This window comes from Ursus maritimus, unplaced genomic scaffold (genome assembly GCF_017311325.1).
Source record: "Ursus maritimus isolate PB19 unplaced genomic scaffold, ASM1731132v1 scaffold_5, whole genome shotgun sequence".
NCBI lineage: Eukaryota > Metazoa > Chordata > Mammalia > Carnivora > Ursidae > Ursus > Ursus maritimus.
Genome location: NW_024426663.1, coordinates 79,619,350 through 79,646,378, shown reverse-complemented (window position 1 = coordinate 79,646,378; position 27,029 = coordinate 79,619,350). Strand labels below are relative to the sequence as shown.

Below are 27,029 nucleotides of genomic sequence, written 5' to 3'. Positions count from 1 at the left end.
AAATGGGAAAAAAACCCACAAAAAAAACAAAAAGCCAAAAAAATTAAAGCCAGAATATGTCTCCGCAGGACTCAGGCTTGCTCCATACTCAGTTTCCACCCCAACTGGTTATACTGCCTTTCAGTTCCTGCACTAACCACCCAGAGTTAGCAAAGACTCCCCAGGTTTCAGGGCTCAGTCCTTGAGAAGACTCTCACTTCCGACACTAGCTGTACTTGGGGGGATTCCCTAGGTCACATGGATCTCCAACTATCTGCAAATTAGAGGGGTCCTGTAACCCCCTCAGGCTTGCTAATTGATTAGAATGATTTAATGAGTCAGGAATGTGTTATACTTACACGTACAGTTTTATTTAAAAGAATACACATAGGGTGAGGTCTGGGAGGGAGTACACAGCTTCTGTGCCTCTCGCCATGCAATCAGAGCATAGCACCCTCCCAGAATATCAATGCAAACATCAACCAAGAAGCCAACTTGAGCCTTGGTGTCCAGGGTTTTGGTTGGGGTTTCATTACATAGACATGATTGATCAGATCATTGGCTGCTTGACTGAGCTCAAACTCCACCTCTCTTTTCCTCCCCAGAAGTCCAGCGGGACAAAAGTCTCCACCCTCTACTCACATGGTTGGTCTTCCTGGTGACCAACCACTGACCTGAAGCTAACTAGGATCCTTCCAGCAATCACTTCATTAGCATAACAAAGTCAGCAACCAAAAGTCAGGAAATTCCCAGGGTTTTTGAAGCTCTGTGCCAGGAACCAGGGACAAGGACTAGATACACTCTTTTAAGGCTTCACTCCCCACAGAGTGTGGGCTGTCCATGGTTAACAGGGGGGCCACTAGTGTCATTTTCCCAAGACGCAGGCCTGTGTTCTCTGAATCTGGATTCAGATTCTGTCTGGCCTGGAGCCTGTACCCTGGTTAGTGTGACCTCTCAGATGTCACTGAGAAGCCCTCTGCCTGGGATCCTGTGCCTTCCTCTCACTCATGATGCCGAAACATTCTCTCTCAATGGCCACGGTGACTTTCAGTTTCACTTCCTGGCAATGCTGTGTTTCTTGGAAAAAGAGCCCTCAGAACTCTGATTTCACTTTCTGTTTTTGCAAATGCAGAGTTCTGTAATGTGATAGCTGCTTCTTACTATTGGCCAGATTCCTGTGAGGGTGGAGCAGAGGCCAGAGATTATTTAAGTCCTGCCCGCTCCTCACAGGCACTGTAGACATTTGGGGGTGACAATCAGCCCTTAAAGCTCTGCAGTGACACAGGATCTGTTCCAGTGCAAGGCCAGTCTGTGCAGAGGAGTGCTTCTGCTGTGAGCTGCAGGGAGCGCTTCATCCAGGCTCAGCATTTCCTGTGCTGCCTGGGGACACATTCAGAGCTCAACTCCAACACCAGAAGTCTCTTTTCTTTCAGAAGCTGGTAAGCAAGAAATCACTTTGGATTGAGTGCAGGTCTAAAAATAGAATTACAGATTTGTAAGCAGAAGGGTGGGAGAGACTGCATGTTCGATTTTGGGTACTATGGACTAGGAAGGCTGAGGGGCAGGATGTCTGGTGCATGGCTTAATCCAGTTAGAGAATCTAACTATTTGGGACATTTTCAGAGGGCTGTTGGAGAACAGACTTTGTGCCTGTGAACTGCAGAAGGATAATGTGAATGTCAGGGCTGTCAGTGGATAGGGGCTTTTCCCCAAGAACTTCTGCATCAGAGCCCCCCCCCCCCATCTCATGCCTAACTACCTTTCCCTGGGGAGATAATGCATGTATTATCTATTAATGACAAAATTCAAATAAATAAATTTTAAAGAGCCATTAGCTTTATTAAAGATTCATGAATTATGCAGCATTTACCTAATAATAGGAAGGAGCTCCACTGAGCTGTAGGAAAGGAAATGTTTTTAAAAGAAGAGAGGAGAAAAAGAAAGAAATCATTAACAGGTCCTTTACCACTGTGAGGGCATCAGCTTTGACTCAGGGCAAAGCTTCATCCTAACTGGAAAACACACACACAGTAAGAAGAACACATTGGTAACCCAGGCTAGGTGATAACTGAATAAAGACCAGCTGTGGGTGTTCAAGTGTCTCTCAAAGGAGTTGTGAGTCCTCTGGGGGAAAAATAATTTTTGCAAGATAATGGGTCTGACAAGTCAGACATTGCTGGTAAACTGTTCCCACAATTCTATAGAAGTCTCCCCTCCACTGTCTAGCCATAGTTTGGATCATCTTAAGTGCACTCTGATGGGTGAAGGAATGAAAAACAACAAAAAAGGTGTTTGCTAGTGAGTCAAGAAGAATCAAGCAGCTGTCTTGTGTTTGCTAAAACCCTGACTGTTTGTTCAGCTTAGAGCCATTGGTTACCCATCATTTTTTCTCTGATTCAGAAGCAGAGTGCTGCCATGTTACCCTGGCAACAGAATGGCAGACATCTCACAATGAGGGGACATTTTTGCAGCAGCAGAAGGGATGTTATCCACATGTGCCACAATCTTTATAGATACTTTCGCTGGCTGCTTTTAAATGAGAGTCAGCTGGGGCATTTTCCTGATACTCTGGTTCAGTCCTTTTAGTGTGAGCCTCAGTTTTAACAACAGCAATTTAAGAAAGTAAGAGAGTAATTACAAGTGATGACATTACACTAGGATGTGTCACATTTCCAGGAATTTCACATAATTTCTAGAACACTTATATACCTATACAAATAGAACATAAAACATAGGATCTTTGTTTTCTAGGAAGATCACTTAAATGGAAGGGAACATTCACAACCTATTACCAAAAGTAGATCAAATGTTTAAAATAAACAAGCAAATCTTTGTCCTTTTGACAGGCAAGAAACCAAATTCTAATTTTGCACCAGTTTACTTTTTTATAAGAACATATTCATTGCAATGCTTGTCAGTCCTGACCATGAATAAGTTACTTTCCAAAGGTTCATTTTTCATAATCTTTCTACAACTTTCTTTGGCCTCAAAAAAAGTGTTTCTCCAGTCTATATATATTTCTTTTTAAAAAAAAATTTATAAAAAGTTTTTATTATGTTATGTTAGTCACCATACAGTACATCCCAAGTTTTTGATGTAAAGTTTCATGATTCATTACTTGCATATAACACCTAGTGCACCATGCAATACATGCCCTCCTTACTACCCATCACCAGCCTATCCGTATCCCCCACCCCCCGCCCCTCTAAAGCCCTCAGTTTGTATATACATTTCTTTTTTACCAAAAGCACAGAACCAGGTTTTCTTTCTTTCCAAGATGTTCCCTTTTTAAATTTTTAGTAGCTTTAACCACACACATTAGAGTTTTTAACACTTAGAAAATTTTTAGTGAAAATAAAGTAGTAACCACTTGTTAACTGAGTGTTAGATGAGTATTCTGTTCTTGCGATGGGAAGTTTATAAATACACGTTTTCCAGAAACATATGCTTTTTTTATAGTACAGTCTTTCCATACAGTATGCCAAAAAAGTTTACCAACAGACTTACATTTATCTTTGGTTTCTCAGTAATAAAGAAGCCAAAATTAGAGACATGTATGATTAGTAATTAATGTTTCACGATTTTAATTTGTTTAGATACGATCTAGAAATTTAACTAAATTTAACTAAAATCATTACTTTCACTCAGTGAAACTGACTTTTCGTTTCTCAAAAAGATTTCAGAAATGATTTAAAAATTTACCTAAATTTTAAAAAAATTAGTATAGATTAAAAAAATTAATTTACATCTATTTAATTTAGTTGTTCTTAGCAATTATGCTTTGATTACCCATGAGCAGTAAAAGATTATGAGACCTCAATTATTCTCCCAAGCTATTTTTATTATTTTTATTAAGTTTTACATTTTAGTTCCAGAATAGTTAAATACAGTGTTATATTAGTTTCAGGTTTACAATATAGTCATTCAACATTTCTACACATTACTCTCTCTCTGTTTTCTTCCCTTTGCTCATTTGTTTGGTTTCTCAAATTCCACAAATGAGTAAAATCATATAGTGTTTGTTTTTCACTAACTGACTTATTTCCCTTAGCATTGTACTATCTCTATCCATGTCATTGCAAATGATGAGATTTAATTTTTTTATGGCTGAATAATATTCCATTGTATATGTATACCACATCTTCTTTACCCATTCCTCTATTGATGGTCACTTGGGCTGTTTCCGTTATTTGGCTCTTATAAATAATGCTGCTATAAACATAGAGTGCATGTATCCCTTTGAATTAGTGTTTGTTTTCTTTCAGTAAATACCCAGTATTCCAGTTACTGGATGGTAGGGTATTTTTATTTTTCAGGTTTTGAGGAATCTCTATACTGTTTTCCAGAGTGGCTGCACCAGTTTGCATTCCCACCAATAGTGCAAAGGCGTTCCTTTTTCTCTACATTCTTGCCAACACTTCTGGTTTTTTGTGTTTTTGTTTTAGTCATTCTGACAGCTGTGAGGTGGTATCTCATTGTCGTTTTGGTTTCCATTTCCCTGATGACGAGTGATGTCGAGCACTTTTTCATGTGTCTGTTGGCCATCTGGATGTCTTCTTTGGAGAAATGTCTGTTCATGTCTTCTGCCCATTTTTTAAGTGGATTATTTGTTTTTTGGTGTTGAGTTATGTCAGTTTTTATGTATTTTGGATACTAATCCTTTATTGGAAATGTCATTAGCTAGGCTTTTCTCCCATTCAGTAGGTTTTCTTTTAGTTTTGATGAGAGTTTCCTACACTGTGCACAAGCTTTTATTTTGATGTAGTCCCAATAGTTTATTTTTGCTTTTATTTCTTTTGCCTCAGAAGACATATATAGAAAGATGTTGCTATGGCTGATGTCTGAGATTACTGCCTATACTTTCTTCTAGGATACTTATGGTTTTAGGATTTTATGAAATTAGTCTTTAATCCATTTTGAGTTCATTTTTGTGTGTGGTGTGAGAAAGTGGTTCAGTGTCAGGTCAGTTTTTGGGACTCTGTCTCCTCCATCTGTAAAGCCTCAGGCTCCTAAAGGCAGTGGAAGCCCTTGACTGAGTCCAACCTGCTGTGAGCACGTGTGCAAGTCTATACCTAGTTGGGCAGGGAAATTGTCCTCTTACGCTTCCAGGAGTCACAGAACCAAAAAATACTGATGCATCAGGAGTCCTCAAATCCATCATTCTCCAACTCCTTATTTTATGCATGAGGAATGAGGTCCGGGGTGATGTTGTGACTGGCCTGGTCAGTGGAGGAGCTGAGCCAGAGTCTGTTGCTGGAGGAAAGATAGTAAGAGGCAGCCAAAGTTGGGGTAGCCAGGAGGCCTCCAGGTGCTGCTTCAGTTGCTGGATTGATCACTGTGGAGAGCAGGGAAGGAGACAAGCTTCATCTGGACTTCACACACTCACAATGTTAAGTCTTCCCTCATTTTACTCTTCAATTAGAACTGCTGGGATACTTTAAAAAAATAATTGAAGTATATTGGACACAAAATGCTACATTAGCTTCATATGTACAACGCAGTGAGTCAACATCTCTATATGTTCTGCTGTGCTCACCACAATGCAGCTGCCAGCTGTCACCATACACCACTACTACAATCTCATTGACCATATTCCCTACAGTGCACCTCCTATTAGCCCTGGGACAGTCTTTACCTGAGAGACACATTCCTTCCCTACACAGCAGAGTTTGATTTGGGTAATCTCATTCTAAATGTTTCGCCTACTTTCCATTGTCTGCTTCTTCCCACTGGCCTCTGAGAATACTGAGGGCAGGAAACATTTCCACAGCCACCACCTTCCCTAATATGGAGGTGCTGGGGGTCACAGTCACATGCTGGTTTATGAGCGAAGGCAAATGTGATGGTCTCAAAGGAAGTTCCACCCAGATCTTAGTGAGGATAGGAAACATTTCTACTTCACCGGCCTGGACACCCATCTTGCCACCAGACAGCCAGAGTTTCATGGTCTCTAATTTTTTTTAAGATTTTATTTATTTCTGAGAGAGAAAGAGAGAGTACACAAGAGTTGGGGAGGGGCAAAGGGAGAGAGAGAAGAAAACTCACTGCTGAGCAGGGAGCCTGATGTGGGGTTTGATTCCAGGACCCTGAGATCATGACCTGAGCCAAAGGCAGGTGCTTAACCAGCTGAGCCACCCAGGTGCCCATCTTGGTCTCTAATCTTTGATAGTAGAAGCACAGAACCAACATTTGCTTTTCTTGGATTCTTGAGTCATTTAAATTCCTTCTCAGATAGCACACTCATTTTCCTATCATCATTGACTTCATTGGACTTTTCACTGAATGTTTAAATTTGAAAATGGACTCAATATGAGGTGGTCTCATGGTTTTTGGGTAGTCAACTTTTTGAGCTTCTCAAGTTGTCATGAAGCAGAAGACAGAAAATTTATTTTACACTCCAGAAACATAAAATACCTCTTTAGTCAGATCCAGTGATAGCAGCCATTGTCAGGGAAGTCTGCATTCACCATACTCCCAAGAGAAACCCAGGGACATGAACCCAGCCGTGTGGCCTCAGTGCTCAGAACACACTCAAGGTCTCAGTGGGCTTCTCTGGCTCTGTTACACACTGGAACCCAACCTTTGTTGCATGGTGATGGTAAAGGAATAGTGGTAGAGCCTCTATGGGAGTTGGGTGGAGGCCAGCCAGGCGCCTCTTGGGCTCGTGTACCCAGGTGAGACACTCCCCAGGGCTGGTAATGGTGTTAGAAAGAAGAGAAGGAGAGTTTTCAAGGCTTCAGTGACAAAGGAAAAGGGAGTTAATTCTTTAGAATCCTCTCAAACCTGACTAAAAGCACACTTCCAATCCAATGGAGAGAAGCTGAGGCATTGAATTGGAATAAAAGCCTATTGGGAATCAGACTGGATTCTGGAAATAAATCTTCAGAGGGTTGGTTTGCTAGGGTTGCCTTAACAAAATACCATGGACTTGGGGGGTTTAAACAACAGAAATTTATTTTCTCAGTCCTCTGGAGCCTGGAAGTCTAAGATTAAGGTGCCGGTAGGTTTTGCTTCTCCTGAAGCCTCTCTCCTGGGGTTTGCGATGATCACCTTTCTGCTGTGTCCTCACATGGCCTTTCTCTGTGTGTGCATCCCTGGTGTCTCTTCCCCTTCTTCTAGGACACCAGTCATATTGGATTAAGGTCCCAACCATCTGAGACCAGTTAACCTTCATTATCTCCCTAAAGAACCTTGTCCAATACAGTCACAATAGGGGTTAGACCTTCAACATAGGAACTTGGGGATAGATACTTTAGTCCAGAACAAACCATAAGTCTAAAAACTTTTTTAGTAGCAGTACTTCTTGTGTAATTATAGAGTTGTACTAGAGAATGGTGTGGGTGTGTCTGACAACCCCAGCACCCCTGAGGTAGTCCATTCAGAGGAAGACCCAGGAAGAGGAGCCAGTAGCCCCTACAGAGTAAAGGACATGATTCAGGAAGTTGCTCAGATGCAGATGTGATCTGACACCATGTAACCTCCTCAAGACAGAAATGGGTGATCACGGACACCAAGTTACAAGTGTACTTCACATTGCAGTGTCAGGGCAGGCAGATCCTTCTCAACTATCCAGCAGTGATAGACATACTGAAAATATCTGAATGATGGGAAATTTGTTGCTGTTCGTTAAGCAATGCATTCTCTTCCTTTTGTGCAATGTGTAAGAATCCGTATGTTATGACCCACCAGTTCCACTCCTATTTCTGGAGAAGGTTCTGCAGAAGTATATAAGAAGTACATGTAACATGTTTATAGCAGAACTGTGTTGAAGAGAAAGAAACAACTTTAAGGAACCCCAAACTCAAATTTCCATTGAAAAGAAATAGATTATATGTACTATCTTGGCAAAATGGAAAAGCCATGTGATAGAAACAATTGTAAGTGAAAAGCAGCTTACAGAAGATGACACACAAAATAATCATATTTTTCTAAGACATCCACCGAGGAAAACTAAATGATAGATTTTCTGGGGAAACACACATCGTGGTAAAAGCCGAAGGAAACAAAAAATGATAGACACAAAATTTGAAGGTCTTGTATGTCTGAGAAGAGCTATGGAGAGACAGGATATAGGGCTAAATGTGTGGGAATAGTCACTTATACAAGAAACATTCTAGTTCTTAATTTTGGGGGTTAAGTTCACAGGTATTCGTATTTATTTCTAATTTTTATACTGCATGATTATATCTTTTTTTTGAAAGAGTTATTTATTTATTTTAGAGCGAGAGTACCTGCAAGCAGGGGAGGGGCAAGGAAGAGGGAGATGATCCTCAAGCAGAATCCCCATTGAGCAAGGAGCCCAATGTTGGTTTACATTCCAGGACCCTGAGATCTTGACCTAAGCCAAAACCAAGAGTTGGATGCTGAACTGACTGAGCCACCCTGGCATCCCCTTATATATAGCTTTATTCTATGTGTATGTATGCATGTAATATCATATATATCCTACTGTATGTAGTGGCTGAACACATACTGCACTTAGAAAAAGTAACAAAGGACAATGCCAACGGTGAAGAACAATGTCAACAGCCATCACCTTTTTCAGTAGACTGGATTTTAGAGCAGTTTTAGTGTCATAGCAAAATTGAGCAGAACATACAGAGGGTTCCCATGTACCCCCTGCCCTCACACAAGTACAGCCTCCCTACTGTCAATGACTCACCCCATCCTACAACTCATGAACCCAAACTGATCTATCTTTCTCCCTCCACATCCATCGTTTACATTGGATTCATGCTTGGTGTTGTGTATTCTATGGGATTTGACAAAAGTATAATTTGTCCACCAGTGAGCCACTGTTATGATATCTCAGAGAGTGGTTTCACTGCTCTAAATGGCCTCTCTGCTCCACCAATTTATCCCTCCCTCCCCTGAACCCTTGGGAACCACTGATCTTTTTATTGAATCTACAGTTTTGCCTTATTCAGAATGTTGCACAGTTGGAATTGTGCAGTATTTAGCCTTTCCAGATTGATTTCTTTCACGTGGTAATATGCATTTCCATTTCCTCCATGTCTTTTCATGTCAGCTGTCATTAAAGAGCTTTCTGAATGCTGAGTGATAAGTGGAAGTGCTCTAGGTTACTAGTCCCTGATGACACCTCTGAACCCCAGGAATGAAGGGTTCCTACAGTTTTCCATGGAGACAACCAGGTGACCATCCAAGGAATGTGAATGGAATTGGCATTGGGCTTTTTAGTGGCAAAATGGCATGCTGGAAGGAGGTAGATCTTCAGAGTTCTAAGAGAACATGATGTTCTATCCAGAATCCTGTACTCAATTACAGTATTTATTGAAAGTGATTACAAAATAAAGGCATTAACTGGAAATCCAAAGACTCAGAAAGTTTACCTCCCAGAGAACTTTTTCTGTTCTCTTTATCTAGGATCTCATAGTTTTAGGGTTTTTTTGTTTTGTTTTGTTCTTTAGATTCCACAAATAGTGAGTTCATATGGGTTTAGTCATTCTCTGAATTATTTCAATTAGCTAGAGCCTTCAAGGTCCACCTATATTGTTGCAAGTAGCAAGATTTTATTATTTTTCATAACTGAATACTATTACAGTATATATATATCTATATATCACTATTATACATATTCAAACTTATATACCACAATTAAATATATACCACAAATTTCATACCTATCTCACATTCTCTTTATCCCTTTATCCATTGATGAACACTTAGGTTGTTTTCATATCTTGGCTATTGTAAATAATGATGCAATGAACATGGGGGTGCATATATCTCTTCAAATTAGTGTTTTTCTTTATCTATTGTTGAATACCCAGAAGGGGAGTTCCTGGATCATATGGTAGTTTTATTTTCAATTTTTAGAGGAAATTCCATATTGTTTTCCATAGTGGCTGCATCAATTCACATTCCCACCAACAGTGCATAATGATTCCCTTTCCTCCACATCCTCCACAATAGTTACTACTTCCAATCATTTTGAGGATAGGCATTCTAACAACTGTGAGGTGATGTGTCATTGTGCTTTTGATTAGCATTTCCATGAAGAATAGAATGTTGTTGATCTTTTCATGCACTTTTAGGCCATCTGTCTAAGTCTTCTTTGGGAAAACATGTAGTAAGATCCTCTGTGAATCATTTAATCATACATTTTTTTTCTTTTTGCTACTAAGTATTTGAGTTTTTTTAAAAATATATTTTGGATGTTAATCCCTTTTCAGATGTGATTTACAAATATTTTATCCCATTCAATAAGTTGTTTTTTGAATTTTTTTTGATGATTTCCTTCTGCTGTGTTGAAGCCTTTTAATTTGATTTAATTCCATCTCATTTGTTTATTTTTGCTTTTGTTGCCTTGTTTTTGGAGTCAGATACAGAAAATCATAGCTATGATTGATTCAAGGGGCTTACCAGATAAATTTTCTTCTAGGAGTTTTATTGCTTCAGGTCTTAAACTCAAGTCTTTGATCCATTTTGTGTTAATGTTTGCAGCTGTCCTGTTTACTCAACACCATTTATTAAAGAGACTGTCCTTACCCTTTTTTATATTCTTGCGTCCTTTGTCATAAATAAATTGTCTATATATACCTTGGTTTATTTACGGGTACTCATTATGTTCCATAGTCTATGTGTCTGTTGTTATGGCAATACCATGCTGTGTTGATTACCATAGCTTCGTAATACAGTTTGAAATCAGGAAGTGTGATACCTTCAGTTTGTTCTTTGTCAAGACTGCTTTGACTACTCAGGTTCTTTTGTGGTTGTATACAAATCGTAGGATCATTTGTTGTATTTCTGTGCAAAATGCAGGGATTGAATTGAATCTGTAGATTGCTTTGGGTAGTAGGGACATTTTAACAATATCATTTCTTCCAATCCATGAGCACAGAATATTCTACATCTATTTGTGTTTTCTTCACTTTCTTACATCAATGTCTTAGAGTTTTTAGTACACATGTCTTTCACCTTCTTGGTTAAATTTATTCCTAAGTATTTTATTCTTTTATTCTTTTTTTTTTTTTGAAATGCAACCAAATAACTTTTGCTACTATAGCAGATGTATGATATTTTTATTGAAGTATACTTAACATATAATCTTATTTTGTTTCAATTGTAGACTATAGTGAGTGAAAAAGTCTATAAATCACTCAGGACTCATCACCAAAAATGTACTCCTAATCCTCTGTATATATTTTACCAATCAGCCCTTGAATCCAAGTCCCTTCTGGCAACCGCCAGTTTGTGTTCTGTGTTTCAGCGTCTTTCTCTCTCTTTTTCTACTTTTTTCTTTGTATCTTTTGTTTCTTAAATTCCATGTATGAGTGAAATCATGTGGTATATGTCTTCCTCTGTCTGACTTATTTCACCTAGCATTTTGTTCTCTAGGTCTATTCATGTTGTTGTTGCAAATGGCAAGATCTTATTGTGTGTGTGTGTGTGTTTTAAAAGATTGTATTTATTTATTTGTCATAGAGAGCATAAGCAGGGGAGCAGGAGAGGGAGAAGCCAGCTCCCCACTGAGCAAGGAGCCTGATGTGGGACTTGATGCTAGGACCCTGGGATCATGACCTGACAAAGGCAGATGCTAAACTGACTGAGCCACACAGGCATCCCTGGCAAGATCTTATTCTTTTTTAGGGCTGAGTAATATTACTTTATATATACATATGAACTGTATGTTTTATATATACACATATATAATCACATCTTCTGTATCTATTCACCAATGGGTAGAATTTTATTTTATTTTTTGATGCTGTTGTAATTCTTTCTTTTTTTTTTTTAAGATTTTATTTATTTATTTGCCAGACAGAGAGAGAGAATGAGCACAAGCAGGGGGAGTTTCAGGCAGAAGGAGAAACAGGCTCCCCACTGAGCAACGAGCCCTGTGCTGGACTCAGTCCCAGGACCTTGTGATCATGACCTGAGCTGAAGGCAGACACAGAATGGTTGTGACAAGGCGTTCTTGTCATTTTCCTGATCTTAGAGAAAAAGATTTCTTCTTTTCACTGTTGAGTATGACATTAGCTGGGGGTCTGCCTCTATGGCATTTATTACATTGACTTACCTCATTTGCTGAGCATTGTGTTTTTGAAAAAGCATTTTATTTTGTCAAATGCTTTTTTTTTTTTTTGCTTCAACTGAGTTGACCATCTAATTTTTATCCTTTATTCCATTTATGTGGTATAGTATATACATTGATTTGCTCATGTGAAATTATGCTTGTGTCCCCTGGGATACCAAATAAATCCCACTTGATCCTGATGTATGATTCTTTTGATACGATGTTGAATTTTCTTTGCTGGTATACTGTTGAAAAAATTTGCATCTATTCTCATTAAGGATACTGGCTTGGGAAGAGGAAGAATGCAGTGGATCAGGAGGAGCCTAGGCTCCCCTTGTTCCATGAACCCAACTAGATAACTATCAAATCATCCTGAATACCCCAGAAATTGACCTGAAGACTGACAGAACAAACTCCACAACTAAAGGGAGAGAAGAGGCCACATTGAAGAAGGTGGAGAGTGTAGTGTCATGGTTTAGGGGTGAAAGCGATGTTGGGTGCCACAGAGATGAGGGCGGCCATGGGTGTGGAGAAGGTGAGAGAGAGAGAGAGAGAGGGAGAGAGAGGGAGAGGAGCATATGGGGGAACACACCAGGAGAACATATCCCACAGCCATTGACTTGGAAAAGAAGAGAGGCTAAATATTATGAGTGCTTTCAACCACTTGGGCTTAAAGCCAGGAGTTTTAAGCATCAGCAGGCTTGGCTGTGTTGCTTCTGGAAAGAAGGCAGGCAAACAACCTGGTTCAGACAGCTTGGAAACAGAAAGTTGAAGAACACTTGGCATACAAGGAAGAGATTTTTTGCTCTTCTTGAAGGATGACCTCAGAAAGAACTGTTTAGGGGTGCCTGGGTGGCGCAGTCGTTAAGCGTCTGCCTTCGGCTCAGGGCGTGATCCTGGCGTTAGGGGATCGAGCCCCACATCTGGCTCCTCCACTATGAGCCTGCTTCTTCCTCTCCTACTCCCCCTGCTTGTGTTCCCTCTCTCGCTGGCTGTCTCTCTCTCTGTCAAATAAATAAATAAATAAATAAGTCTTTAAAAAAAAGTATTCATACAGATACCTCTCCTGGAACAATTCATGTGCCTTCTGCCATTTCCCTCGACCCACCTCAGCTCCAATTGCTGGAAGCAGCACAAGGCCAATTTTGGCAGCCTCACGTGTTTACAGCAAGCCCTATCCCCTTGCACTCTGCTGGGACTACCCTTCTCAATCAGCTAGCCTCAGTCCTAGTATAGAGGCCCCTCCCCATGAAGACAGGCACAAACCTCTGCCCACACTATGTGGCCAGTCCAAAGTATTTTTAATTTCTTTTTTTTTTTATTTTGAAAGATAGAGAGAGTGTGCGCACATGCAAGTGGTGGGGAGGAGCAGAGGGGGAAGGAGAGAGAGATTCTCAAGCAGCTCCATGCGCGGTGCAGAACCCAGCCAGGGTTCGATCTCATGACCCTAAGGTCTTGATGGGAGCTGAAATCTAGAGTTGGACACTTAACCGACTGAGTCACTCAGGTGCCCCAGACCTGAGTTTTCAGTGCAAAGGAGAGGCCAAAACTGACAAATAGAAGAAAGGATAGAAAATCTCCAGGAATCATAGCAAAACCAGTTATAAAACAGTAATAAATACATATGTATCAATAATTACTTTGAATGTAAATGAACTAAACACTCCAATCAAAAGACATTGAGTGTCAAAATGGATTTTAAAAAAAAAGTATATGATGCCTACAAGAGACTCATTTTATTAGTTTTTATAAAGATTTATTTATTTATTTATTTTTATTTGTTTATTTATTTTTTTTTTTTGAGAGAGAGAACGCAAGTGAGAGAGCACAAGCAGGGGGAGCAGCAGAGAGAGAGGGAGAAGCAGACTCCCCACTGAGCAGGGAGCCCAATGTGGGGTTTCATCTCAGGACCCCGAGATCATGACGTGAGCCAAAGGCAGCTGCTTAACTAAATGAGCTACCTAGGAGTCCCCAAGAGACTCATTTTAGACTTAAAGGGACCTGCTGATTAAAAGTGAAGGGATGGATGGGGACATACAAATCAAAATGATAATGAGGTATCGCCATCTGTCAGAATGGCTAAAACCAAGAACACAAAAACAACAAGAGTTGGCGATGGTGTGGGGAAAGGGGAACCCTCTTGCACAGTTGGTGAGATACAAGCTGGTGTAGCCACTCTGGAGAACAGTATGAAGCTTCCTCAAGAAGTTAAAAATAGAACTACCCTACGACCCTGCAATGCACTACTAGGTGTTTACCCCAAATATACAAAAACACTGAGATGAAGGAATACATACACCCCGATGTTTAGAGCAGCATTACCCATAATTTCCTATTGTACATAATGCTGCTATAAACACTGGGAGAACAAAGTAATGGTAACCAGAGGGGAAGTGGTGAGGGTAGGGTGGGGGAGACCTGTGATAGGGATTAAGGCGTGCTCATGGCTGTATGAGCACCAGGTGTTAAATGTAAGTGTTGAATTGCTATATTGTACACCTGAAACTATTATTACACTGTATGTTAGCTAACTAAACTATTATTACACTGTATGTTAGCTAACTAAATTTTAAATAAAACCTTAAAAAATACTAAACAGAATGTACAGGAGACATGTGGGCGTGTGCTCTTATCAATAATCTTCATAACTGTGAAAAAGGAGAGGATACAAACTGATAGAGAATGGATAAGTAAGTTGAGATAAACTAAAACAGCTTTGCTTGAACCATAGCTATTTAGAGAGGAATTAATCTTTTAGCACAGTGCTGAGATTAAATACTAAGAACCAAGAGCATACCCCATAAAAAATGCTTCAAGAAAACTAAACAATATACTGTTCAGGCATGCATATGTAAGTGATAAGGCCACAAATAAAAGAAAGGAATCATAAACATGTAGTTCATGAAACTGTTACCCAGGGACTGTGAACAGAAATGGAGTGAATAGGAACACAGGGAGATATATGTTGTTAGAGATGTTTTATTCCTGGCATGATTGTTCAGTGTGTAGGTGATCATTGTATTACACAAGAAAGTAAATGATTTAAAATAGGGAAATACCCTCAGTTCTTTTCAGATTGTTATTCTCTCCATCCTGCCATATTTTGGGGACATCAGAGAAATGTTCTCTGTCTGACATACAGAGACAATCACTGCTATGATGGGAGAAAGACTGAGAAATCATTCAGGGAGGAGGCAGGGGACAGAGAGACTGAGATTCCAGGTAGAACCAACCGCAAGGCAAAGCTGCAAGCTCACACATGAACTTGACAACTGGCTGTGGATGAAGATGAGCACACGCAGACAGCCAAGTACAGCTCTCAATAGCAAGGGAGGAAATGCCTCTGAGACTCAGGTACCCGGGCAGTGATGTGGCCCTTCGTATTGAGTGACAGAAAGCTCCCAGTGAGGGGCTCCCCAGGGCTGGGCTGCTCCCCAGCAGTGAGTGAAAATCACTCTGGGGCTGCTCCCCTGTTTGATTGGCTTTGGTCTGCAGTGTCTTCTGCACCCAGTGGACTGGGGCCTGATGCCCTACTGTGCCCACCTCAGGTCCAGAGTCAGACTTGCTGCTCCTATGTCACCATTAGGATATCAAAAAGTATGGTTTATGAGGATATTGTTATATTTCCTTGGTTCAGAAAGGGAGATAAATTCTTCACGATGAATGCCTTAAGAACCTCCCTCTTTCTTGGTCCCACTCAAGTGAGTAGAGGACCACTCTGTGTAGCATACAACCTCCAGACTCTTGCAGAATGGAAATCTCCACTGCCCTGGTACAGCCCCTCCTCCAACTCAGTGAGAGACCTGCAGCTGGGATAGGAAAAGAGTCAGCTTCCCTCCTCTTTCCTCCTCCCACTGCCCCCATTACATGGAGGAGCATAGCATAGGAGAACTACAAGGGTAGGAAAGGACTCACTCAGGTAAGCCATTTGCAATCATGCTGATGGCCTGGTGTGGTGAATTCTCACAGGGAGGAGGCTCCAGGGAAGACCCATGCTGATGTCCCCACTGGGATGTTGGGGTAGGCATAGTTCAGACCTGGCAGGCTTCTACCTCCTCCATCGTGTCAGAAACAGAAGGGCAACTCCACCTCTTTTTCCTCAGATCATCCTACCAGGAAGACCATGTGCAGCCCTCAGTGTTGGCCATGTCCCTTGTAACAGGCTCACTAAAATGATCCTTGCCTTCCCTGTGCACAACCTGTCAGCTGTCCTTTCATGACCCACGGAAGGAATCAAGGATGGCAATGACAAATTCACAGGGTCTTAGGCACAGAAGGATTTCATCAATTGTTATGGACATTGGCAATCTTGGCAGAAATTCATAAAACATCCTTTTTATCACTCTGTAACAGTCACACTGTGCCCTCTCCTGGGCCTCTTGTGACCACAATCACCCTGAGTTGTTTTTCCTTCTGGCTCCCTCATGAGAATGAGGACATGACAATCACTGAGAGGTTAAGCAGCTACCCAAAGTCACCCAGACAGTAGTGAGCAGTGCTGGGCTCAGATCCTGACCGGGTTGGGGCAGGTGCATTGACTTCAGGTGAAGCCTTAGCTGGGGTCCAGAAGAGAAAGTCACAGCGTATATAGCTTCTGCACTCTGATCTCCATGGGTGGAAGTGAGCTAGGAATGTTGAGCAGCCCCAAGGAGTAGCTTTGTGGGCAGTGTCTGTGACTGTCTGAGGGGCTAGACTCACAGGGGCTGAATGTGGACTTCTCAGTAGTCTGGGTTCTGACATGGGAGGAAGAATCTCAGGTAGGATATAGCAGGGCTGGTCTCAGAGCACCCCAACCCTTCCCTGAGCTTCTGTGCTGAAGGTGCACAAGCCTCAGGCAAATGCTGTAGGAGCCCCACCCTCCAGAATGGAGAAAGTGAGGCTGGTTCTGCCCCTTTTTGAGAACTGGTGTGATTTCCAGGAATACAAACTGAAAGGAGACATCCCTGATTTCCCTCTGCTTGGGCTGAGACCCTGCCACCAACTTTATCCAGAAATGACACAGCTCTGAGCAAGAAAGGCACTGGAGCAGAAAACCCTGCACTTTCACCTTCCTAACTCCTTTTCTGTCCTCTCTAGGCTCTTCCTAGGACACCCCAACCCAACACAATTCCCTTCTTTCCTTACAGAGCATCCTGGGTATGGAACCAGTTTGGAATGGTCCTAGAGGGAACTGTTTCTGCTTAAGGGCTGGACCCTTCCCCAGGGAAGGGTGACTTCCAGGAAGACCACTGGTATCTGCCTGATCACAGTCATCCCTCTGCTTCCTGGAGCAGGTAAGCGAGAGAGCTCCTACAACCCAACTTGGCCAATAACCCTGCTACTATGAAGATATGAAATGTGGAGCCTGACACCAGGGAAGGAGAGCTTGGGGACTGGCTTATCCATTTCAGTGAGTATTCACAATTGGGCCCCTCTCTGACATTCTTCAGGGACAAAACTTAGCACCCAAATTCTTTGGCTGCTCCAAACCCACCTAGCCCTCCAGTGTGGAGGCAATGGCCCTATCATTTCCATGTTCATAGCATTGGGGTAGCAAAAGGACAGCATGATTTTCTATTCCTATTCTCTCAGAGTCTAAGTAGGATGTAAGACAATGACCATTTCCGGAGTAGACTGGAGTTGGGAGAGTCTATCTGGAACACTGGATGGACCATCTGTGGATTAGGGACTAGGGGTGGGGTATCAGGAACAAGGTGTCTAACAGACTTTAGACAATGTATAATAATGCACATATGTATCTGCATTGGAGAAACTGTGCTTGTTGCTAGACACCAACTCCATCCTTTACCTCAGTGAGGTGGAGTCTTGAAAGACTCTTTCCCAGACCAGGTCCTTTTGTGCTTCATGCCCATTGATGATGCAGATGTTTATTTTACTCTCCTAGAATACATCAATATGCTGATTTTTTTCCCTCACCCTTAACCTATGATGATAAAAATGGGGCTTGGTCCACATTGCATTCAAACTACAAAAGTCCTTGATGCCTTAGATTTCTAGGCTGGTCCAAGTCTGATCCCTGCTTCGTGGCTCAAGATAATTGGGCATCACACGAACTAAATAGGATCCTGCATGGGAAATCCACTCATGAGTGTTCTTTATTCTGCTTCTTAGGTCTTGCAATCTATTTGGTGCATTATAACAAGAGTTCAAAAACGTTACCCACTGGAATAGATGGAGTAGATCAAAATGGAGGGTAGGCAAACTATTGGCAAAATCATTGTCAGATGTTTTCAAGTGTGTGCATGCATGTGTGTTGAGTGGGTCCTTAGTTCCTATGTGAAATGCATCTCTCACTGCTGGTCTCCTTCAGAAGACTTTGAAAGATCTGCTAGCAAGGTCTGGTTCTCTTGCAAGCACAACTGCCCTCTCTAGTTGAATCTGCTCCCTGGGCTCCCTCCATAAAGGCCTATGTCTCTTTACTCAGGGACCCTCAAATTCTATTTAGAGAGGGAAGATCAGAGGTCTCACATAAGCAGGATCTACAAGAAGGAATCTTGGAGTGGGGGAGCACTTGCATCTGGGCTTGTCTCTGATGGCTTCTCCTCAACTCCTGGGTCAGTAATCTGAGCCTCAATGTCCTGCAGACACATATGTACTGGCTACTCCTGGAATAACCTGAAACTTCTCATGGACTTACACCTGTCTGACCCTATGATGGCAGTGACACATGGGCACAGTACTCCCTAAAAGGATCCTGAGAGGGTCCCATGTGCAGGGTTGTCTAGCACCAGGTGCAGGGCAGGGACCAGATGGGCAGGTAGTGGGGGACAGGGAGCTGTGGCTGGTACTACAGGGCCTCAATAGATGCCCCCTTCAATAGCACGGGGTCTTGGGTGAGTAGATAGGTGCAAAGTCCATGGTTGGGTCAGACATAGTCACAGAAATAGTCTGGAAAAGTATAGGTTTGTGCTCACCTCCCACACCCGTCTTAGGATGCGGGGGTGTCATACTCTGCCCCAGCTCCTACTTGCTTTCCAAAGGGCTGTGGAGGAGCTGGCTTCAACATTTCAGATGACAGATTTAGGAAGCAAAGTTAATTTATCCATCATCCAGTAAGTGGAGGATATGCAGTGGTATATTGTGTTTCATTCACCTAACAGAAATGTGTCCCATACCTGCTGGGCGCTAAGGGCACTGCAGAGCCTAGGGAATAAATTTACTGTAAGTGCCAAGATGTGCATGTGTATTTTTGTGATACTAAGCATCTAACATGGGATGACAGAATACTTTCTGGGACTTTCACCTTTTGAAGACACAGGGTTTTTCAATTGATCTAGCACATGGGAAGTCAAGGTGAGATGGGTACATGTGGAAATTGTGATGGGATTTAGACAAACCTTGAAAAGAATTCAAGGGCACTAGCCCAGGTCCTTTATTCTGGCTGGCCTGGGTCCCACAAGACCACTGATAAGGACACCCAGCCTTCTCCATCCCATATTAGGGGCAAACTTACAGGCAAGAAGATTATATAGCATTCTCAGGGGCAGCAGAAATGCCTTCACACAGCCAGATCAGTGAGCCTGGGACTCACCCAGGAGATTGTCTCCTTGGAGCCATGGTGGCAGTTCAGGCCTCCACGAACCTCTGTGTACCCCATACACAAGAATTTAGGCTATTCTGGATCATAGTCAAGAGAGGTGTTAAAGAAGGCTTTGAGTATGAGGACAAGGGAGGCTTGTCTTATCTAAGAGTGCTCCAGAGTGTTCTTTCAGCCTGAGCCAGCCCAGAGCTCCATCTTTCTGACTTCTAGCCAGCTTTAGCCATGTGTGCTCTGCCCACCACCATGTCATTCACCCCCTCACCAAGCTCAGGGCACCTCCAGTCCTGTAACACGAGGCAACATCTTTGCTGACCTAGTGCACCTCTGTTGATGGAGGACACTGAAAACCTTGTAGGCACAAGCCTCAGGAGATTCTGGTCCCAAGCAGATGGGATGGTGATCAGATCATAATACATCAGCTACCCTCCCTCTGAACCACAGCATCTCCTGATCATTTCATTAGGCATCTCCATCTCTCAATGGGGGTTAAGTTCCCTGCCACATTTTCTGAGATGCGGGGGGACACATTGTGGGATTGCCCTCGACACTTGGAAATCAGTGAGTTTTCTTCAATGTGGAGTGAGGATGGGAGCAGAGAGAGAACTGTGATTGCCATTCTCTCCCCAGATTGGTAAAGGTGCATCCAGGGAGAGGTGAATGGTAGTTGACAGCAATAAGTGGACCCACATCCCCAGGAGAAACATCTCAGCATCCAGCCATCCCTCACCCCCTGGGGCTGGAGATTCAGCATTTACTAGGATCGTCCTCCCCTCCCCTCCTGTACATACAGAAACAGAATCACACTGAGGGCTTAAATCTCAGATCCCAGATCATTGCTGTGCAGTTTGAGGCTTGTTTCTCATCTGTGAGACACTGTTTATTGATCTGTGACCAGGAATAATACTATCACTTGTCTAATAGATCTTGGAGAAGATTAATCAAGAAAAGGCATGCAGAAGATCCTGCCCAGACAGACTCACAGATCAGAATCTTCATACACTGCGGTAAGAGTTGGAGGGAATAAGAAGAACCAGAGAAAAGTCTTCCTCAGAGATACTAAGACTAGAGAGAATTCACCAAGAGGTTGCTGGGAGGCCTGCCCAGACCGTCACTTGGATCTTAACATGAAACCCTCACTGGAGTCCTGCGAGGTGGGTAGCTTGGCTTCCCTGCTGCACAAGACAGAACACTGGGGCTCAGTATCAAGGTGAAAACATTCACATTACCATGGGCCAAGCTTATCTGAAAACTCAGTCAGGGCTCTTGGCAATTTCCTCATTGGAAGGGTGTGTCCTGGCCTAATGCTGGATGAAAGCACTAACAGAAATCTGGGGAGCAGTCATGAAAGCAGGACACACCAGTGGAGAGGAAAGCCAGTGTGATGGGTAACAAGATGCACCATAGGACCTGGAGCTCAACATGAAATTTGTCCTACAGACAGGACTGCAGTCCTTTTGAGCAGAAACCTGAGCATTTGGATGTGAGGTCTCATCTCCAGGAGCATCAGGAGAATCCTACATAGATGGATCTGGGAGGGAAGCCCTCATGCAATAGAAGGCCTCATGGCCTCACAGAAGAACTCCTTAGCAAGGAGTCAGTCTTAGAAAACGTTTTAAAATTTGCATCTGTGCACACAGAGATAGCATATGTCTTAAGGGAAATTACCACAGCAAGCAGTCATAACTTGTGGGATTGTGAAAGTCCACCAGGTAGCATTGTATGTGTAGCCCCCAGGAAGAGAGTCCACTAAATAATCCCAACCATTTTTCTTTTCCAATTCTACCTTTTAAAACCTTGCAATATTACTGCAGGGCTCAGCTTACAGGAGAAAGTTCATTGGAGAACTTTAATACTTATAATAATAATCACAACAAAGATGAACAATCAAGTACAAACATAAGTACTGACTTAAAAATCAGTAGGACATTATTTGGAAAGCTCATGTAACTTAAATGTTAAAGTGTATAGGGGCAGGGATTTCTTAGGTGTGCATTTATGTATGAAGTTAGTGCTGAAAGATATGGAAAATGCACTCTTCCCTGCTGTTAAAATAATAAAATGGTTCTTGACTCTGAAGACATATGTATTGAGGATGTGTTGGTCCTCAGGATTGAAGCGTATGGAGAGTTGGCAAATCTTACGTCTGCCCTACAGACATCCCCAGTGGGACATCCTGCTCACCCAGGCTGGGTGGAGGAGTACCCATGCCTGCCTAGCCTCCTGACTGAGTGACCCTCCTGATGTTCTTCTGCTCAAGTTGCCTCCACCTATAAATTGCTTAGGAGCGGACTACTGGTACCATAGGTGGAGAGCATTCCTTAACGGTCTCCTCTGAGCCCCTAACATGTGCACATCTCCTAAATGAGCTCCTCTGCTGTTATTCTTTTCAACTACTTTATTGGGATATAATTTACACATTCTATGATTCATCCCTTTAAAGTTTTCAGTCGCTTTGAATATATTCACAAAGTCGTACTCCTGTCATGATCAAATTTAGAACATTTTCATTATGCAAAAGATATCCTGTATCTCTTGACTGCCACCTCTCTTTCCCTCATACCATTTGCCCTTCAGATCTAGGAAACCCCGAATATATGTTCTGTGCCTGAGGATTTGCCTTTTCTGGACATTTCATATGAATACAATCATAGAACACATGGTCTGATGGGTGGTCTGCTTTCACTGAGCATAATGTTTTGGCGTTCCTCCATGTTGTGACGGGTATCTGTACTTCATTTCTTTTCTTGCCCAATACTGATCTCTTGTATGAATAGACCGCTTTTGTTTATCCATTGAACAGTGGATGGACAACTGTGTTAATTCCACCTGAGGGGCTACTGCAATAATTTTGCTGTGAATATTTGCATGCAACTTTTCTGTAGATGTATGTTTTCATCCCTCTTAGGTATACACCTACAAATGTAATTGCTGGGTCCTTTGGTGACTCTGTTTAAATTATTTTATCAGTTTTATTGGAAAACAATTGGCATACATCACTGTATGAGTTTAAGGCCTACACCCTGATGATTTGACTTCTATATATCGTGAAGTAATTACCACAATCAGTTCAGCCAAAATCCACCATCTCAATAAGAGGAAAAGAAAGAAGAAAAAAGAGAAAAAAAATGTCTTGTGATGAGAACTTTTAGGGTATATTCCCTTGAAAACTTTCTTATAAATCATACAGCAGCGTTATCTATAGTCATCAGGCTGTACATTACATCCCTAGTACTTCCTTATCTTATAACTGAAATCTTGTATCTTTTGAATACTTCCTGCAATTCCCCTTCCTCTCCCCCGGTGCCTCTGTCAATCCACAAGTCTGTTCTCTTTTTCTATGAATTTAGTTTATTTTAATTTTAGATTCCACACATCAGTTAGAAAATGCAGTATATGTCTGTCTGATTTATTTTGCTTAGCATCATGCTATCAAGGTCCATACATGTTGTTACAAATAGTAGGATTTCCTCATTTTCTATGGTTGAATCTGTTTACATTTTTGGCAAATTATCAAACATTTTTGCAGAGACTTGCTGTTTGTCATCTAAGTGCCTTTGTAGGGAGTTGGGTGTGGATCTGATACACTCAGTTTGGGTTACCAAATCTGATGATGCCTCTGCCACTCTGTGTGCCTGGCCCTCCTAACTCCCCTGCTTTTCCTATTTCTGTAGGACACTCCACTGCTCAGTGATGTGACACAGCCCACCCACTCTCTTCATACCCCATTACTTACATCCACTGCCTCTGATATGCCGTACAATACGGGCTGGAGTGTCTTCCCTAAGGAGATTGCCATCAACATGGAAAAGGCCTTGGGAGGAGGGAATTTGTTGGAGGTGGTCTCTGTGGTTAGGGGGACCTTGAAGAAAGCATCCAATGCCCCAGTGAGCATTGCAGTGACTGGGGATTCTGGCAATGGCATGTCCTCCTTCATCAATGCACTGAGGGGAATCGGGCATGAAGAGGAGGACTCAGCTCCCACTGGGGTGGTGAGGACCACCCAGATTCCCACTCGCTACTTTTCCCCCCACTTTCCCAACGTTGTGCTGTGGGACCTACCTGGAACAGGGGCAGCTATCCAAAGCCTGGAGAGCTATATGGAAGAGATGAAATTTAGCCAGTATGACCTCTTCATCATCATTGCATCTGAACAGTTCAGCATGAATCTTGCGAAGCTTGCTAAAATCATCCAAGGCCTAGGAAAGAGGTTCTATGTCGTCTGGACCAAGTTGGACAGGGATCTCAGCACAAGTGCCCTCTTGGAGGAACGACTCTTGAAGAATATTTGGGAGAATATCCGGGAAACTCTCCAAAAGGAGGGAGTGTGTGAACCCAACATATTCCTGGTTTCCAGCCTTGAACCCTTATTGCATGACTTCCCAAAGCTTAGGGGCACCTTGCACAGGGACATTTCTGACATCAGATACCATGGTCCCCTAGACAGTCTGTCCCACATTTATGAGAAGGCCATTAAGGACAAAGTGACCACTTGCAGGGGGAAAATAGTCTCAAAGTCTTTTGACACGCTTGGCATCTGGAATGCAGATGATCTGGAGGAGAGTCTGATGGCCTACCGCTTGCTCTTTGGTGTGGATGATGAATCTCTCCAGCAGATGGCTCAGAGTATGGGGAAACCCATGGAGGAATATAGGGCCATTATGAAGTCTCGGGATCTATACTCCGTCCTCAGAGAGGACTGGCCATTATCTTGCATGAATTGTAATACAGTCTCTTGTTTATATTCATTTCTGAGATGCATCCCACTGTTAGGTGACTTTATTTTCAACTCCCTGAGGAAGTGGAAACACAGACGCCTCCTTGAAATAGTTGCCAAGGACACCAGGGCCATCCTGAAGAAAATCCTGACACAGTCCATCATCTGAGGAAGTGATGTCTCAGCAGTCTCCTTCTGGAGGGAAGTCAGGACATCTGGGGTCCTCTCCTCACACTGTCCCGTTTCTGAATTCTCAATCAAGCTCAATTACTTCCACTTTTATTGACTCTATGTTCCTGAGGTATATGAGATGACTTGCTCATTTTGAGTCCATGTCAGGAAATCCCCAAATATGTTCTACTTTTGTCATTTATTAAATGAGCCTGTATCCAAAGGTGGCAGAAAAGATCTGTTCAGTGTGACATACAATCTCATTCTGACATCCTCTTATCACTTAACTATCAATCATTTCTCCAACACCCGTGTTCTTTCACTTCTCATCTCACTCTGTGGACACATACAATCTTGACCTGCCTGTAGGTCAGTGGTAGACACTCTAAGATGGCCTCCAACATTTTCTCCTATTTTCATGGCTATGTTTAAACCCTTTCCCTAGAGTGGCTAATGGAATATGGCAGCAATAATGAAATGTCCAAAAATTCCAGAACTTTGTTATGAAAAGTGCAGCTCTGTCTTATAAACACTCGTTTCACTGGCTCTGTCTTGCTCCTGCTCCAGCTCTGTCTCCCTCTCTCTCTCTGTCTGCCTCTCCCTTTTCTTCTCTCTGCCTAGTAACCATAGAAATTTTAAACTAACCTACTGGAGAGGTCCTGAAGAATCAGAGGCCATGTGCATGAGAACCGAGGCATCCTGCATTAACTGCCAGCCATGGAAGTAAGTCATCTTGGGAGTAAATCCTCTAGCCCCAGCAAGGCTTCAGAAGATGCAGCCCAGCTGATAGCTTGACTACCACCTCAGGAGAGACCCTTATCCAGAACCATACAACTGAGCTTGTTCCTTTATTTCTGACCCTCAGAATCTATATGCAAATAGACCTTTGTATTAAACCACGAAGTTTCAGGGTAATTTGATCCACACCAACAGGTAGCAGATAATGCTATCAAGAAGTTCCTTAGAGAACTGACAGTTGTGAGTGACTGCCTCCTTCTCTGACACTCACTCCAGCAAGGACCCAGCATGAAGCAGCTGCATCCTCTCCAGTTATAGCCCTTCCCTCCTTATCCCTGCACATGTTCTTCCATGCTTTCTATTGAAGGACCAGCCTCTGCCAACATTCATAGGTCATTTCATCCAGCCTCAGGCCACACAGACTTATCCAGTTTGAGGCTCTGTGTTTAAGAAGAGAAAGCAGGGGGAAAAAGAAAAGAAAAAAAAAGGGAAGGTGCTAGATAAAGCCATGCTCAGTAGTGAGAGAGAGAGTAAATGACAGTTTAATGTGAGCACTCCCCTAAGGAAGAGGAGGCTAGGTTTCTCCCTGAAGGTGTCCTGTGCAAGACCTCTAATTCTCATTCTCACTTGGACTAGTTGCTCTCCCAGCCTGGGGCACAGGCCTAAATCACATCCATCAGTTACCTTGGGGGTGCTGGTGCTTCGTGGATTCCCTGTTCCCTGCTCATTTACATTGCATCCATTCCCAAGCAAAGTGAGAAAAAAGTTCTCAGTGTGGTGAACTTTCTGAGCCTTTGCATTTCCAATTAATGCCTTTATTTTGTGACTACTTTCAATAAATAGTTTAACTGAGTAGGATTCTGGATACATCATCATGTTCTCTTAGAACTTGAAAGATCCATCTTCTTCAGGAATGCCATGTTGCCAGTGAAAAATGCAATGCCAATTCCATTCACATTCTGTGGATGGACACCTGGTTGTCTCCATGGAAAATAGTAGGAACTCTTCATCCCTGGGGTTCAGAAATGGCACCAGGGACCAGGGACCTGGAGCACTTCCATCAACACTCAGCATTGAGAAGCCTCCATAAATTAATATTTAATGTCAACATTATACCAAGCTTATTTACTTTCCTATACCTGTGGTTCAATCCTTCCAACATGTGTCACTGAACTTATTTTTCTGTTCTCTGTCAATGCCTACCCACTCTTTTTTCACAATTATGAAGACAGCTGTTAGGGGCACATGTCCACATGTCTCCTGCACATATTTGCAGAGTGACTCTTAGGTAGAGTGTTAGGAATGGAAATGCTGAGTCCTGAGGCACATGAATATGCAATTATAGGATTCAGCCATACAGTTTCTTCAAAAAGATTGTATTGCTTTACATTCCCAGCAGCCACGTTTCAGAGATTCTATCAACTTACATTGTCACCAATACCTGAATTTGTCCGCCTTTTCAAATTTTGCAATTAAACTAATTAACGATGTCATCTCATAGTGCACAGAGATGAATTTGTCTCATTACTAGTTAATTTGTGGTAATTTCTCTATTTTTTCCCCATATGTGTTTCTTTCTCTATGAACATCCTGTCATGTCTTTGCCCACCTCTGTGCTGGATTGTTTCAGTTTTTCTTATTGACTTCTGGAATTTTTAAAATACTTTCCTTCCCTTGATCATTAGTTGACTAAATTTATACAAAATTCTCCAGATTTGTGGAGATTTTTAAACTTTCTTTATGCATTTGTTTTCATGAAGAGAAGATTTCACTTTAATGTAGTCAAAGGTATCACATTGGTCAGCCTGTGTTATACAGCCCTCATCTTGGTATATTTATATGGGTATCAT

General features: G+C 42.3%; 1 protein-coding gene across 6 annotated transcripts; it reads left to right on the top strand.

The window, feature by feature from the left end:
- The first annotated feature begins 1,179 nt into the window (after window positions 1-1,179).
- On the top strand, window positions 1,180-26,672 carry LOC103680629 (immunity-related GTPase family M protein 1). 6 transcript variants are annotated; one of them, XM_008710127.2, is made up of 5 exons: window positions 1,180-1,418; window positions 17,290-17,405; window positions 18,128-18,209; window positions 20,478-20,707; window positions 23,228-26,672. In XM_008710127.2, the coding sequence occupies exons 4-5, from the start codon at window positions 20,507-20,509 to the stop codon at window positions 24,437-24,439; spliced, it is 1,413 nt and encodes a 470-aa protein (XP_008708349.1). In that variant the 5' UTR covers window positions 1,180-1,418; window positions 17,290-17,405; window positions 18,128-18,209; window positions 20,478-20,506; the 3' UTR covers window positions 24,440-26,672. The 6 variants fall into 6 exon arrangements, with proteins under 6 accessions (XP_008708349.1, XP_008708348.1, XP_008708345.1 ...); XM_008710126.2 differs by lacking the exon at window positions 17,290-17,405 and adding an exon at window positions 17,143-17,289; XM_008710123.2 differs by having other exon boundaries at window positions 17,143-17,405.
- The last annotated feature ends 357 nt before the right edge of the window (window positions 26,673-27,029 follow it).

Coding starts and splice junctions, on each gene's coding strand:
- LOC103680629 (XM_040622644.1), top strand. CDS start 20,507: ATGCAGAAGATCCTGCCCAGACAGACTCACAGATCAGAATCTTCATAC. Junction 20,708..23,227: donor CCTCACTGGAGTCCTGCGAG/GTGGGTAGCTTG, acceptor CTATTTCTGTAG/GACACTCCACTGCTCAGTGA.